The 15,063-nt window shown below is 37.3% G+C and overlaps 1 protein-coding gene across 1 annotated transcript; it reads right to left on the bottom strand.

Moving 5' to 3' along the window:
• Window positions 1–2,156: 2,156 nt before the first annotated feature.
• On the bottom strand, window positions 2,157–14,873 carry trip13 (thyroid hormone receptor interactor 13). The gene is made up of 14 exons (XM_088929286.1): window positions 14,802–14,873; window positions 13,687–13,783; window positions 12,198–12,351; window positions 11,056–11,182; window positions 9,186–9,241; window positions 8,625–8,715; window positions 8,407–8,479; window positions 6,807–6,870; window positions 6,379–6,465; window positions 6,096–6,202; window positions 5,570–5,723; window positions 4,927–5,039; window positions 4,327–4,396; window positions 2,157–3,527 (listed from the first exon to the last, which is right to left on the bottom strand). The coding sequence occupies exons 2-14, from the start codon at window positions 13,773–13,775 to the stop codon at window positions 3,432–3,434; spliced, it is 1,281 nt and encodes a 426-aa protein (XP_088785412.1). The 5' UTR covers window positions 13,776–13,783; window positions 14,802–14,873; the 3' UTR covers window positions 2,157–3,431.
• Between the last annotated feature and the right edge of the window lie 190 nt (window positions 14,874–15,063).

Raw genomic sequence — 15,063 nt, 5'->3', positions numbered from 1 at the left:
GGACAATTCTGAAAAATAATTAAAACAAAATGGACTATCAGAGACATGAAAGAATGAGCTTTTTAGGTGACTTTCAGTAGGGTGAACTAGGGCAGAGTGGTGGCACTGTGGCTGGAAGGTTGCCAGTTCAAATCCCGTGGCTGGCAGAGGAATCCTACTCCGGTGGGCCCCCGAGCAAGGCCCTTAACCCCACCTGCTCCAGGGGTGCTGTATAAATAGCTGACCCTGTGCTCTGACCCCAAGCTTCTCTCTCCCTTCCTGTGTGTCTCATGGAGAGCAAGCTGGGGTATCTGAAAAGACAAATTCTTAATGCAAGAAATTGTATATGGCTAATAAAGTGATCTTATCTTATCGTCACCACAGTTTGCTTAGTGAAGAATTATGCTCCTATTTTAGAGGCATCAAATTGTGTGTTATTTAAAATTTCAAGGAAACATCTTTCAGAAAGCAAATACTGGTACAGAGACTGTACAAGGATCAAATCTACCCATAGGTTAAGTAAGTATTTTAGTAGAGCTTAAGCTCCAACAGTGGCTGATGCTTGAGCAAGGAAGAAAATCTGTGGAACAGGACATTAGACAAGGCCTTTGAAACACTGCTGTCACACATGCAGTAGCATGCCTGGTGCACAGTTAGGATAATACAACTTTTAAATTAAAAAATAGCATGTTATGTCTCAAAATTGATCTTCTTGAATTATCTAATATGTGTCACTAACATATTAATAAGTATGTGAATGAAAATGAAAAGAAATATATACAGATTACTGTCACAACTACATTTAATTATCAATTGTTTGTTAAAATTGTCTAATCTGGAGAATGTGATCTCATGCCAAATTATATTTAAGTACCAACGTATTGCAGTAATTGCAATAGCTTTAGTGTACTATCAACTACTGTCAATAACCAGAGACAAAACATTATTTATACTGGAATACACACCCATTTGTAGACATGACATCTGTACATCAGCTAATAGATGGAAGGAAAATGCTAATAAGTAATGTCTTTATTCTGAAGAAGTCCAAAGCTGCTTGTCGTAGCTGTTCCTCTATCAATCATTGCAGAACTTAGGCTCACAGGTGCAATAGGAATGTCTGAGTCCTTTGTCCTGTACTGGGATATGCTAGGGCATTACCATGCAGGAAGGTAAAAGCTCTTTTGTCAGGATTTCACAGGTCAGCCATGGATCAGAGCTTCACCAGTACAGTGCTACACTGTGACAACTCTGCCATGCCCTCACTTTTTCGATACCACTTGATTTAGTCAACATTCCCAGTTTATGGCACCTTATCACATTATAGAAGATCATCCCCAGCAGCCTTTTTCTAGAAAGGTTTGCCCATAGCGAGTAGAGCTCACATCACTGTCAGGGTACTGAATGTCTTGTTAGACGCCTGCTACAGAAACAAATGCTTTTTCCACCAGCAAAATTCCAGTTAATTTAAGGATTCAATTAAGTAATAAGCTCAACCGGAAAAAATACCAGCTGCTGCAGTGGTCCCACAGACCAGGATTGAAAGCACTTGACCTAGAATATGAAAAGTGGTTTGTAATCCTTGGGACTGAAAAACAAAATCATTACAGAAGCATTTTTCAATTATAGTACTATTTTTCCTGTCGTTACATTACAGCAAGATTCGAGTCCTTAGTGTCTGATTCTCTGATGTGCCATTTTTTAAGATTACTGCAAATCACAACCATCTCTTCTTTGTGAACACAAGGCAATTTAATTCACCAGTAAGTTCCACATTTTAAGCTTAGTGTATTTTAACCCCTTTATTGTATTTAAATCAAAATTCCCAATACTTAATGAGTTGTACAGACAAGAGTAAATGTTAAATATATTAAAATTTCAAAGAAACCTGAATTACGATACAGGAAAAAATCCTGATAATCACCATATAAACAATGCATTGTCTTTCTTTTACTAGATAATAAAGTACTAGCAAATACCTTCTTCACTGGATGTAATATTTAGGCTCACGGTTTTCTTGGAAGAATGCAAAAAAATGAGAAGATTTGACTTTGTCAACACACCTGGTCACATCTGCTTTAATAAGTTTCAAATAGAATAATTCCAGTGTACTTTTCATATTGTAGTTTTTGATAAATATCTGTGCATCAAAAAAAAAACATACCAGTGCTTTATTAACATTACTTTTATTGTCAGAGCTAGCACATTACAGAACAATCCAGCTCTCTTAACACTGACGTTTCTATTGCTTATTGTTCTGTGGTGTATTTGCACAGTGAAAATGTGAATGATGCCACTTACGGTGCATTCCCAAAGTCTGTGGTTATTTATCTTTTAAATACCGTTGCAGTGGCTTGTGAGTGAAGTACCTTGGTCAAGGGTACAACAGCAGTTTCACACACAAGATTCAAACCCACAACCTTCCAATTGTGAGTCCAGATCCCTCATTACTCCACAGTAGCTCAATAACTTAAGACATTTCTTACGTCAACAGCTGAAGAAACTTCCCCAGAGCGAAAAAGCTCTTGGCTGCCACAAAAGAAAGGAGCAGTCCTGAACCAGAGGAGATGACACTATACTGGTGTTTAGCAGTTTAGAAGTGTTTTCAGGACTATTGAAGAATTATACCTGATGAGGGGATTCCTGTATGTTTCATTCCAGAAACTGAAGAAAAGCTTCATAGCAGCCTTGAATAGTAATTCTTTAAATTGGTTAAGGCTTTTTTTAATGTCCTAATAACTAATTTCAGAGGGGGTGGATTTCTATACTTTTCACAGGTCTCTGTCATCCCTTTTCTGGTTAAAACATGGAAATAGTGCTTAATTTAATTTCGGATAAATGAATCAGCTGGTAGCTCAAGCGAAATGAAAACCAGAGCAATGAACTTCCCTCAAAGACAAGAGCTTGTCATCAGAGCTGCAGAGCTAATCTGTTCTTTAAAAGACAGCCATGTAGGCCATATACATTTCCTTGAATGCAGATTAAAAACTATAATAGCCAAAGATAATTAATGCAAATGCACCAAAGTCCTGGTCAATAATAAATAGGCCTTTGCACACCAATCTCCATACAAAAGGTTTTTCACATGTATTAAAAGATCATACACTGCAGGTTTACCAAAAACTGAAAAGTATGCTGAATAACGTGAAGTGAGTTTCAGTATTATCTGATGATGAAAACAAAGCATGGTTTCAAACATCCTTAAGCAATAACTGATGAAAAACATAAAAATGCATAGAGACCTACTTTGTAGATTCAAATTACAGAATAAACTACAGAATACAGAGACAAAGGAAAGAGACAGCTGGTGCTATAGGATTTGTACATTCCAGAAAAATGTTAAAAAGGTTATGTACAGTACAAAACAAAAACATCATCAAATGAAAGAACATATAAATCTTTTTCCCTTAATTGAATTGCACAAAACTGGACATGAAGGCGGATGGTGTTTCTCATACACTGTTTGTCAGTTTGGTTCTCTCCTCAAACTGTTTGTCTACTGCCAGAGCCAGAGCTTCGAGAAACCGCTCCAATGTGACGGTTGGTGTCTGTAAATGTAAAACAGCACAATCACTGAACCACCTGCAGCGCTGCCTTGTGTACCAATCCTTTTTGAAAAGACAAGATGAACAGCACAACAGAGCTCAACAGCAGCTTCTGATTACATGTTGGAAAAAATAATTTAAAGGGAAAAGAATAAGATTTTGCAAGTCTTCTACATTCCTTTCTCTACTTTACTGGCTCTACAACCTTACAGTACTGAAAACTGTACATTTGTTTTCAGAAAAGAGAAATGCAGGAAAGATGAATAAGTTGATCAAAAGTGTTATGTTACAGAGAAAAGGTTTTTGCAACATGTACACTTATATAGCGCTTTTATGGACACTGAAAGCACTTTACAGGTTATGAGGACTTCCCTCCACCACTACCAATGTGTAGCACCCAACTGCTTGATGCAAGGGCCATCCAGGTGTGCCAGTACACTCAGTACTATTGAAGTCTGGGAACAGTGCCCACTGGGAGATTTTATGCTGTAAACTGTAATCTGCATTCCTTGTTCTATAGAAATGAACAACTCTCGCACCAATAACTGTAGATTCTTTCACTCAGACTTTTCAGAACACTGTCATGCTTACCTTCTAAGATCATGCTTTACTCACTAACTGGCTAGATGATTAATTCATTACTTTAATTTGAATCAGCACAGGAAAATAAGTGAAAAAGAAAGATGTATTAAATTAATAATGAAGACCAAAATGTACATTGCTTTCACTACATTTTCCATGCAAATATTTTTCTAATCTAAAATGACCTTAAATAGCATTTTTAAAATGAAAAGTACATTACCTTGACATACAGTGCATGAGCCAAAAATGGTAATTTTCGCAGCACTCTCCCACTCAGGCCTTTACTCTTTCTGAAACAATCAAATAAGTCCTGTTAACTATCACACAAAGAGGAATGGGAAATTGTCTTATCAGCACTCATTCATTCATGGCTATCTCCTGTTGTCAAGGATGATGGTATTGGTGAAGTCCAAGGTCACCCGTATGGGATCTGCATACAGGCAAGATGAACAGGTGTTGTCAAAGTGCTGGGCTCCTTCCCAGATATTCTTTCTCCTTCTATATCAGTCAAGAGACATTAACCCCCAGGCGTTGATTTCGATGTTTCATTTCCTCATTTTTGCTTTTATTATATCTTGTGAAATGCTTCTCTGCTTGGAGTCTAGGTAACTCTGCCATGCACAGAAAACCTCATGCTTATAGTCAATAATTTATCATCAATAAATGATCAATACATCATTTTTGTCAAACCAAAAAACACATCCATATTATATAGCTAAGACATGTTTATTCTAGAATTCTTGAAAGTCAGTTCAAGAATTCTGAAATCCTAAATGAAGTCTTCAGTGTTATACTACAGTAATCATGAGAACATACTTACAATGCAATTCGTCTGAGGAACATACTGAGTTGTGACACACTGTTCTCCAAGAAGCCAAGCATTTTAAGTTCTCGATAGGTAAGAAGCTGTTCCTTGGGGCAAATTATTTGGCACTGAAACACATGGAAGAATATTAATACACCATGTGTGAGAAAAGAGATATCCTGAATTAGATTTGGGCTGCTGATGTTGTTCTGGTTGGTAAGCCTGGGGTGTGAACAAGATAATGATTATATTTCTAATACTCATGAGGACCTGTGTTTCTTCAAATGCAACAATTGCAACACTTTCAAGAGGCAAAACTTTTAATTTTAATATGTATAATGTCTTATAAAAGTATTCACCCCTTCTAAGGATGTCCTATTTTGTTGAACTACAAATGATGCAGACATTTTTTTAAACTGATATTTTTATTTAAACACTTGAATGCTCAAACTTTTTTGAGTGAAAGAAGTATGTTGGCTTCCTTGTGAGACTGGTGTTATCTGTACTGTAAAACTATCTACATTTATAGATGCAAGATGAGGAAGCCAAAATCTTTTTAATAGAGGATTTTTCTTCTTCTTGTGGGGAAAGAAGCAGCATTCTAACCTTTTGGCCAATCTTTGACAGATTTGTGAAGATACAGGGATAAAGAACTCACCCTCATCAGTTCATCTAGACAGGAGAGGTAGATGTTGAAAATGGCTTCTGGAGAAGGTGGACCAATATATTGCTTTATATCTGCTCTGTCCACAAAAGCCAGGTCTATTTTCTCAGTTACATTGGATGTTGCCAGTATTACAACATTTGGATACCTAAAAAAAGACAAAATCACAGGATAACTCCATTGCCAAAAACATTATATCAAAGTTAATCCTATATCATTTATAGGTGAAGTGTTTGTCCTCCCTTTCTTTAAAGAGCTATAAAAATGTAGAAGGTGGGAGGTCTCAATTGTCTGTTTTGTCATTTATTTTTCTTAATAAATGGGGTGTCTAGGGTTTTTAGGATAGCACTTCAGTTCTCCTGAATTGATTGTTGCATTTTACATGTATACAACTTGTACAAGCTCTTTCGAGCCATCTCTCAATCTGGAATACACTTCTGAAAACTCCTGGATTATCGGAAATTAAATTTCAGGCAGCGTAAAGGGAATGGGAGAGAGAAAAGGGAAGAAGAGCTCTTGCCGTTTAATCTGGTCGAGCTGGGTCAGAACAGAGTTCACCACACGAATGGCGTCCGATGGTTCGGTGCCGGCCTGCGAGGCACTGCGAGCCGCGGTGAGGCTTTCAACCTGCCAGATGCACAAACAGCTGGTCATGGTTCAACATCGGCAGAACGTAAAACAAAGTGGTGTGTGGGCTCTTCGGCTGTTCTGCATTTACTGGCATTATCCAGCTGTGTTGATTTTTTCCCCAGAAGGTAAAGTGAAAAATACAGGCTTCAGTAATTTAGAATGACTCTTCTTACCTCATCAATGAGAACAAAGACAAGAGCATCAGGGTCATTTATCAGCTGCTGAATCGCTTGGAACATCTTGGCAACAAGCTTTCCGCTCTAAAGCCAAACAGAATCAGAGAAAGAAACAGGATTTTATGCAGAGTACATTAAGACAGTTATAAAAACATTTTAAAAATTAACTTGGATTTCTTAAACTTAAGATGTTATTTCTCCATAATGAATATATCTAAGGCACACTATTTTTCCCATTATGGCTTAACAGAATACTGTACATACAGTAGTTATTTTACATAACTGCACAATACTTTCAAGAAATAATATCTTCATTCATTACCAAGAAGACTGAACAATAAGAAATAAGAAATTTGTACATTTTTCAGGGACTATTTTACTTTATTTTAAATTGCATTGGGTAAATAAAAATGTGTCCACCTTACCTCAGAAAACCATTTGGAGAATAAACTATGGCTGTTTATCTCAACAAACTGTCCATATTTGTACCTGAAATAATATTAAAGAGTGAAAATTTAACCAAAACACAGCAGCACAATGGGACACCTAAAAATTCTACACCTAAAACTTAAAGAGAAAATGAACTGCTCTAGCTGTAGAGCCTCCTACCAGTGTGTGTGCGAACAGAGGGGAGTGCAGGAATGGGAGGTAAACGGGTGAGTAAGGAGAACAAAGGAAAGAGGTAGGGGAGGTGAGAATGGGGATCCAAAAGAGATGGAAATCTTGGAGACTAATTCTATGATAATTCTATGGTAATGGTGGAGAGCAACAATCTGTAAATGGAGGGATTTAGAAAGAAATTAGCTGATCACTGAGAGATCATCTGTTATGGGAGAGGACGTGAAACTAGTTTAAGGATAATTAGGGCTTCAGAAATCTTAGGTTTCTGAACCTTTGAGACAGAAAGTGTAGCATTGCTTTGAAGCCTTTCTTTTTTCTCTTACTATCCTCACATTCCTGCTCGTTTGCCTTCCTCCACACAATGTACGATGGCCCCACAGCCAATTATTTTCCTCTTCCTTCTTGCTCCTTTGCAGTTTGCAAGCTAATGCAATTTTCCACTCTCACACGCACTTCGCAACAGTACCTTACTTTGGTTCTAAACACAATTGCTAAATGATTCAATGTGTCATTTTACTGCATTCTGGTGGGCATTTTGAAATGTTTCAAACAGTGCAAACATGTGCCTCTCTTTGCAGAGAGGACACACACTTGCTTCTTCTGAAAGGACCAAATGCATCATTCAACATGACCGGTGGTCAGGTAAACATCTGAGGAAACAAAACTCTTATTCCAGTCCTTCTACTTATGTACAGTACACAGTTAAGTTATCCCTTATTAATTTTCTTGTCACTAATTTCCTTTACTCAAGATGTGTACACTGTATACTGTATTTATCTGAGTTAAAGGTCGTAATATCATGTCCTACGATACATTTGGTCCTCTTCAGGAGGTGTTTTGCCTCCAAAATGACCAGAATTTAATTAAATGTACTTGTAAAAACTAAATAACCATAACATTGAACACTGTCCTGAAATGAGATCAATCCAACACTAAAAACAGATTGGTGTTTCAATGATGTGCATTTGGGTTGTTACTTTAAGATAACTGCATGAACTGCCTGCATGTCAAATTAATGTTTCAATATTCTGGGGTTACTCTAATTTGATTTCATATGTACAATAAAGAAACAACACAGAAGCAATGGGGTGTTCTAATAAATTCTACTCAGTGTTGTGTGCACAGAAGCACGTACCACACTTTAACAGGGTCAGCAACCTCATTGTACTGTATATAGATAAGACTGTATACTAAAAACATAAACTCAAAAACTAACAACTATGATGACTGTAAAATGTTAAGTGTTAGAAATAAAATCTGTTTGTGGCTCTTCCAACAATCAAATAATTATGTAGCAAAATCCATTCTGTTTCTGGCAATGCTTCCTTTTACAGATTTACCAGATTTCTTTGCAGTTCCCTATCTCATGATTCATGTTTCTCCTCATACTCACAGTTGACTCACCTGTTTGAGAGTCTGATTGAAAGCTTCTGAGCCAAAGCCTTACACAAAGAGGTCTTCCCAGTTCCTGGGGGACCTAAGGGAAATAAAAAGAAGAGGTGATTTTTAAAATTAAATTCTTTTCCAACTCAATCCAGTTCAATAATTTGCATGGTAAAATTGATAGTTTTTTAGATCACAAACCCTGCCGATTATTAGGAAAGAAATGCCACAGGCCTCACCATGAAGCAACACAACCCTGTTCCAGGCTATCAGGTTGCTGTCCACATTTTTGTCCGAGAAAAAGATGGTGGTCGAAACATAGTCAAGGAGCTAAAAAACAATGTGGCATAAGCAGTAAGTATGTGGGCTGTTTCACCCCCAAAGCTTCATTCTGCTTATCTTTATTTTTCAAATAGTTTACATGTTTCCAGCAAGTCCAGACCAACACTTTCTACAAACGCTTAAAGTGTTCACCAAAATCTCTGACACCAGTTTTGATGTCCTAAACCTTACATTATTAATATTTTACAAGTCAAGCCAAGTACCACCCACATTGCACACAGCATCTGTGCTTGGCCTTGAGCAGTAATGGGCGCAATGACTTCAATCTTTGTGCTTTGTTTTCCACTGTTATGGAAATCAGGCCTTAAGGCCAAATTTCTCTATGTAGAAGCAATTCATTATAGGTTGCACTCATATACCACAGTAATAACTATTGCAGTTTTTAGTAGCCTCTTTATTTTGCACTTCAAAGCTGTATTAATATTTAAAAGTCATGAGAAGCCAATGGATTTCCTTACTTGTGATTTAATTCCATTCTCATAGATCAGACTTTCCCAGATTCCATGAAATTCCTCTGAAAACACAGAAAACACAGAAACTTATTTATGTTTTCTTACCATTTAGAACTCCATGCTCTAAATTGTTTCAGACCTCTATGACGTAGGCATTAAAAAAGTATTACAGACTTTAGGGTATTTTTCTTTACACACATGTATTTATGTTTTAATTTATAAATAAAAATGTAAATTGTATATTACCTTAAAATATGTACTGGTGGTGCAAAACAAAAATGGAAACTGCGTCTATATATAAGTGAAAATTAAAGATACAACTCGCAAACTCAAACCCAAGACTGACTCAGAATTAGACTAGGCTTCTGGCAGGCACGCCCTTATGTTCTTGGGATGACCCATCCATTAAGGAACTCCAAATACTGCATTACTGACTGTGTCTTCCCCACTAAAACATTATGTATCACAACTATAATCAAGTGACTTCAGGATTTATTTTTCCATGCGTTAGCTATTAAAATGCTTATATGCCATTACTAATTTATGTTTGTAAAAAATGTAATGCTAGGTTACTTTTAGAAGGTATTGCCTCTTCTCACATTTCAAACATCCCCCAAATTATACTTGACTCACCCTTAATATTGTTCTCAGCTCAACTTAAGATGGATCAGCTGAATCTGTATGACTGGAAAAGCTGTTTTATGCATCCAATCCCTGTACGACACTTTCTTCCCAGACATCAGCCAGTACACTTCCTTACTATGTCAAGGAATATCCTTCTCTTCTCCCTTCACCTACACTGCCATTGCTACAGATGCAATCCAAAAGATAGAGCAGCTGCGGCTCGGCTCAGTGCTGGGACACTGGGGTCAGTGGAAAGTGGTGTTCGGAAGTGAACTGTTGCACACACTTATGGGACTCGCCCCCCTGCACCTCTGCTTCAGCACATAGTCTAGCTGAGGCGCACCTCACAGTGGGCTACTGGTACTATGACAGATGAAAGGGTCGGAGTCCGGGGTGTCTCTTCTTCAATCTCATTTCCATAATTTCATTTACAAAATACAGGTCCTTCTCTGTACCCTTTTCCCCTGAACTCTTTCCCGTTATTTCTGTGAAACACCCATATTATATAATATTTCACATGGACATCACACATTGCTATACAATTTACTATTCAGACCCTTACACATTGGTAAACATTTTATATATGTGCTATATAGAGTCCAAAGAGGCCTTTGCTACCACTTCTCAGGAAGGCCTGTTATAATTGTACCCTTTTGCGTGCGCAATCCTGCCACACATTGTAAGGGCAGCCCAGTGCTTTTCAGAGAAAGCAATGCAACCGAAATCGCACACAACGGGCTAGCGAACAATTGTTGATTTTAAGCTGTGCTCAAGTACTACACCCAAAGTAAATTTGTTGATCTTATCACATGGTATTTGTATTATCATGGCCTTTACCTTTACAAATTAGTTTGATTCAATATATTTACACTGAAATAAACACTGAAAACAAAGTTGCGAGTAAGACAAAAAAAAAAATACAAAAACACTATGCCCCAAAGCTACTTCAAACTCGCACACAAGACCTACACGGAGAAAAAGTAGAAAGAAGCAGCTCTGCAAAATATCTAGCAGCACCAGGTCACAGATCTCACACCCACTTAGGTCTTCAGGGATGGACTCAATAGAACAGTTAGTGGAAAGATACAAACGTACAACAAACGGCTATAGGAATATATTAACGCATAAGCTGCTGTACCTTCCCTCCCTTTGAAAAGTACATTCTAAACCTCTGCAGATTTAAAAACATTACTCCTATACCATGTGGCATTAAAAGTACTTCTCAAACACGTTTAAGACGAATTCAATCTACCAGCAGGCAAAAGCCACTGATTTGCTGCGACGAGGTTGTCATCTTCGTCAAGGTTCTCCGTCATGGGTCCCTCATAATTCAGCGTGAAAACATGGATGGAAAGACAGCTGTTGCTGAGGTCAACGGGCTGGAAGGGAATTGGAAAGAAAACATTTTCACATTTTTGGAAAGAGCACGTTTTCACTTTAAAAAAAGGCATGAGGTCTCTAGGGTTCGTATATCAGTTCCCTTATAAGACAAAGTAAACAAATGCCTGCATATAAATAAGTGCTTTATACTTCTACATTCTTGAAGAAATTACAGAAAATATAAAAAAAACATGCAGGATCCTCACTGTAAAAACGCTTGCTGAACCAGGACATTAGATTAGCTCTATACTGCCACCTTGTGACCATGCAGTATTTGAAACGAATTATTGCATTTGCTGCATTTTTAAAGTCACACAGTACACCTAGAAAACTACATCATATAACATTTCCGTATAAAGACGTTATTTTAACATTGTTATTATAACTGTGGTGTCTGAGACTAAAACACTCACAAAGGGAAATGCATATATTAATTCAGTTATCTTGTGTTTAATAATCTATCCTTATTATTAATAGGTACTGATTATATGCGTTTTCCTTAAAGTACATTGTGTGAAGTTTTAGAGAGGCCCAGTTTACGTGTTGAAATTTTGAAGTTTGTGTTTTTTTTTTTCCCCTGCTTTTCGTGTTTTCTTGTGTTTTGATCCTTCAGCCCAGATGACTCTTCCTTTTCATTGTGAAGCAGGATTCATCAAGACTGTTTACCCACTAATAGGAATGTAAGCTGGGTTAGTGGGTGTGGTTAGTTTTACCCCACTGATGATGCGTACAGTAATCATGCTCAGTGTGAGAAGAACCACAGGTACAGACACTTGGGTGAGTCAAAGGTGCGAAGCTACAATCTGTGGGATTGTGACTGAACACGTCTAAGAAAGAATCTCCTCCCAAACATAGGAGAAGACACTCATTAATCCTCTTTGAACACTCACTGTTTGCAACACTGGTGTGAAAGCATCATTAAAGCAACCATGTACATTAGGGCGGATTTAACTTAAATGCAACACATTGAAGAAATACCTGAAACACATTTGATAAGAAAATGAGCTTATTTACTTGCATAAAGTCAGCATCAACAATGGCGACTGATTCAACATTGTTGACCAGAAACTCGTCATCAAATTCGGTCCATTTAAAATCTCCAAACACCATCCGGTGTCTCTTCAGCAAGTCTAAGACGTGAAGCTTCACTGTCTCCTTCTTTGCTGTACTGAAGAAACACAAGACAAACAACATTCATTTCATTTCTGTTAGCACCATTCAATATATTCAAACTTTCAAAATAATTGTACTTGACATAAACTATTAGAATATCTACGGTATATCTATACAAATATAGTTGTGCTATATATAATAACATTGTACTTCTCTCAGCTACAGACTTTTTACAGTAATACAAATTACTTTTCATTACCAGGTTTAGTAATTTTTTCAAATGACCTTTAAGGCCATGATACTCTTACATCATATAATTTCTGGAAAAATCTTTCCACAACACCTTCATATAATTAGTGTGTAGGTTAAGTACTCTGTTCACAGTGTTTGTTTTTACTTAATAAATTTGTATCTACATACCAGAAATTACATACCTCCATACCACTATTATTGCTAGAATAGGATATAAAATTGTTTGGTACTCCTAAACTTTCATAATGAAGGTTTTTTTTTAAGTCTTCTGAAATATTAAATTAGAGATATTGTACATGTGTGACATATTGGTATGTTGGTAAACATTTTAGCATTTTTTATGGAACAGTAGTAATCAAATAAAAGTGACAAAGGACATGTCAAAAGATTAAGCCAAAATTCAAGACTGGGAAAAAAAATCAAGACCTGGAAGACAGGTGGACCAGTTTTAAGTGGACCAGTAGAGAATGCAAAAACAAATGCAAGATAAAAGAGGAAAAGCTCAGGTGAGATGGAGGGATACGCTTTTAAAAATCAATCCAGATATCTAAAAGAACAACTTTTTATAAATCACAAGCCATACTGCTAAGATTAATTTAAATGCCTTTCTCCTACAAGTGTGTTGCCCCCATGAAGCCATAATGATTGTAAAAAGGAAAGTTCGATTTCCTCACCAAGGAAAAAGCTTTTGTGTTAATACTGTACTGTATTTACAGTAAAAGAAAAAAAACATCAAGAGATTTAATTCGACTCAATTGAAATTGGCCAGCTCTTCCCCTTACTATGTATAATTTACTGTTAAAGGGTCTTTTTCACCTTTATTTTGTAGGAATTAAAAAAAAAAGCTGTCCTGATACTTCATTGAAAGGGAATCGGATAACATTTTTTAAATAAAAACTCAAATTCATTTTGTGCCAAACTCAGAGCATTCAATGACATATCACTCACCAAGAGAAAGAAAGAAAGGGAAATCAATATAAAATGTACATACCAAAATGACCTACATTTTCAGAAGCACTATACTTTGAAATGTTTTTTATATGTACAATTAAATGGATACAAAAGAATCAGTAGCCTCAGTATCTCTCCTAATGTTCTCTGTGGTTGTTACATGGAAGATGCCTTCCTACTTTCTTACCTGGAAGATTTCATATGAACCTCAACATGTATGTTTAATGTGTTAGTGCCATTGGATACACCCTGATGAAGATCTCCAGCTGAATCCATCTTCCCACCTATAAAATATAAAGTGACACACTACATTCTACGATAAAAACAGCCAAAAGTGCACAAAAAGAACATATTCCACTACTTTCTTTGACAAATTCAAATGAAAAGAAAGAGAGCAGCTGCTCACTGCACTGTGGGCCTATTGCTCCAAGATCCATACCAGCTACTGCCTCTGTATCACCTCCCAGTCAAGAGCATTCTGCAGTCACCCAATTTGCGAGATCATAAGAAAGGATACCATCGAGAGGAGCTCAATCCAGCCGTTTTGTAGGTAATTGCAAAAGGATTAGAGGATCCCATCCAGCTGTTTCTTTGAAGAAGCCAGTGTTTCAACCCCAACAGCAGGGTGGGTACATTGCTCCATACTCCCACAACCCTATGTGTAAACTGCTGTTTGTCCGGTTTAAAAGCACCGGACACATGAGCTCCACCTGTAATGCTCACTCAGCGCCTGCCTCAGCCTCGACATCATGCCCAGGCAGTGTGGAGCTCATCTCACACAACCCTGGCACCAGCTGCGTCTTGTTTCACGCCATCCTGGAATCCCTGTTGGCACCCACTCACCCCTGTGGTGGGAATCCAGTGGCGTCTGGCCCAATGAGCCCCAGCACTACTCTGCTGCTTAGCTCAGATTCTGACACCATTTACAACACGCGAAATGAAATATTTTGAATTCTTCCATGTGACACGTACATTGACAAATAGGCACCACCGGCTTCAAAATTCCCGTTGTACTGTTGCAAAAAAAAAAACCTGAAGCTAATATCACTAGCCACTTTATTCGCCACTGATGCATTTTCAATAGTGACAACTGAATAAAGAAAAAAATCTCGTCTGTTAAGTGAGACAGGGGCCTATTCAAGATAATTTACCAAAATAAGACCTCAAATTAAAAATCCTAAAATTACATACTAATCGAAATACCGGTATCATGCCACTTTGATTTCGTTCTAGAGCTTATTTCATAATTCGCTTTATAACACCAACGTGGCGTTTAACAAAACAAAAAATGAATATTTATACCTTTATTTGGTTGTTCGATATAAAAGTACCAAAGTCACATCCACACCACTGGGTCGCAACTGGTTTAAACTCGGCGCGCGCGCAGCTTTCTTCTACAACAGAGCACAGACGCGGCGCCCTGCTGACGTCATGCCCCATCAGGTTACGGCACATGACAAGGTAGTTCCCTTTTAAACTTATTTTTAAAATCAGATTTTCAAGCTCTCCTAAATATTTTTACATTTCTAAAACAATTATTTTCAATAGATATAATCTACCACGT

This window comes from Atractosteus spatula, chromosome 12, assembly GCF_055471065.1.
Source record: "Atractosteus spatula isolate fAtrSpa1 chromosome 12, fAtrSpa1.hap1, whole genome shotgun sequence".
Taxonomy (NCBI): domain Eukaryota; kingdom Metazoa; phylum Chordata; class Actinopteri; order Semionotiformes; family Lepisosteidae; genus Atractosteus; species Atractosteus spatula.
The sequence above is the reverse complement of the archived record's forward strand: the minus strand, read 5'-3'. Positions and strand labels throughout refer to the sequence as shown.

What these genes read in the sequence shown, in the direction of transcription:
- trip13 (XM_088929286.1), bottom strand. Translation starts at nt 13,775, where the DNA reads ATGGATTCAGCTGGAGATCTTCATCAGGGTGTATCCAATGGCACTAAC. An exon ending in TCAATCAGACTCTCAAACAG is followed by an intron (nt 6,871 to 8,406) that starts GTGAGTCAACTG and finishes ATATTATTTCAG; the next exon opens with GTACAAATATGGACAGTTTG. An exon ending in GTCTAGATGAACTGATGAGG is followed by an intron (nt 5,040 to 5,569) that starts GTGAGTTCTTTA and finishes CATGTGTTTCAG; the next exon opens with TGCCAAATAATTTGCCCCAA.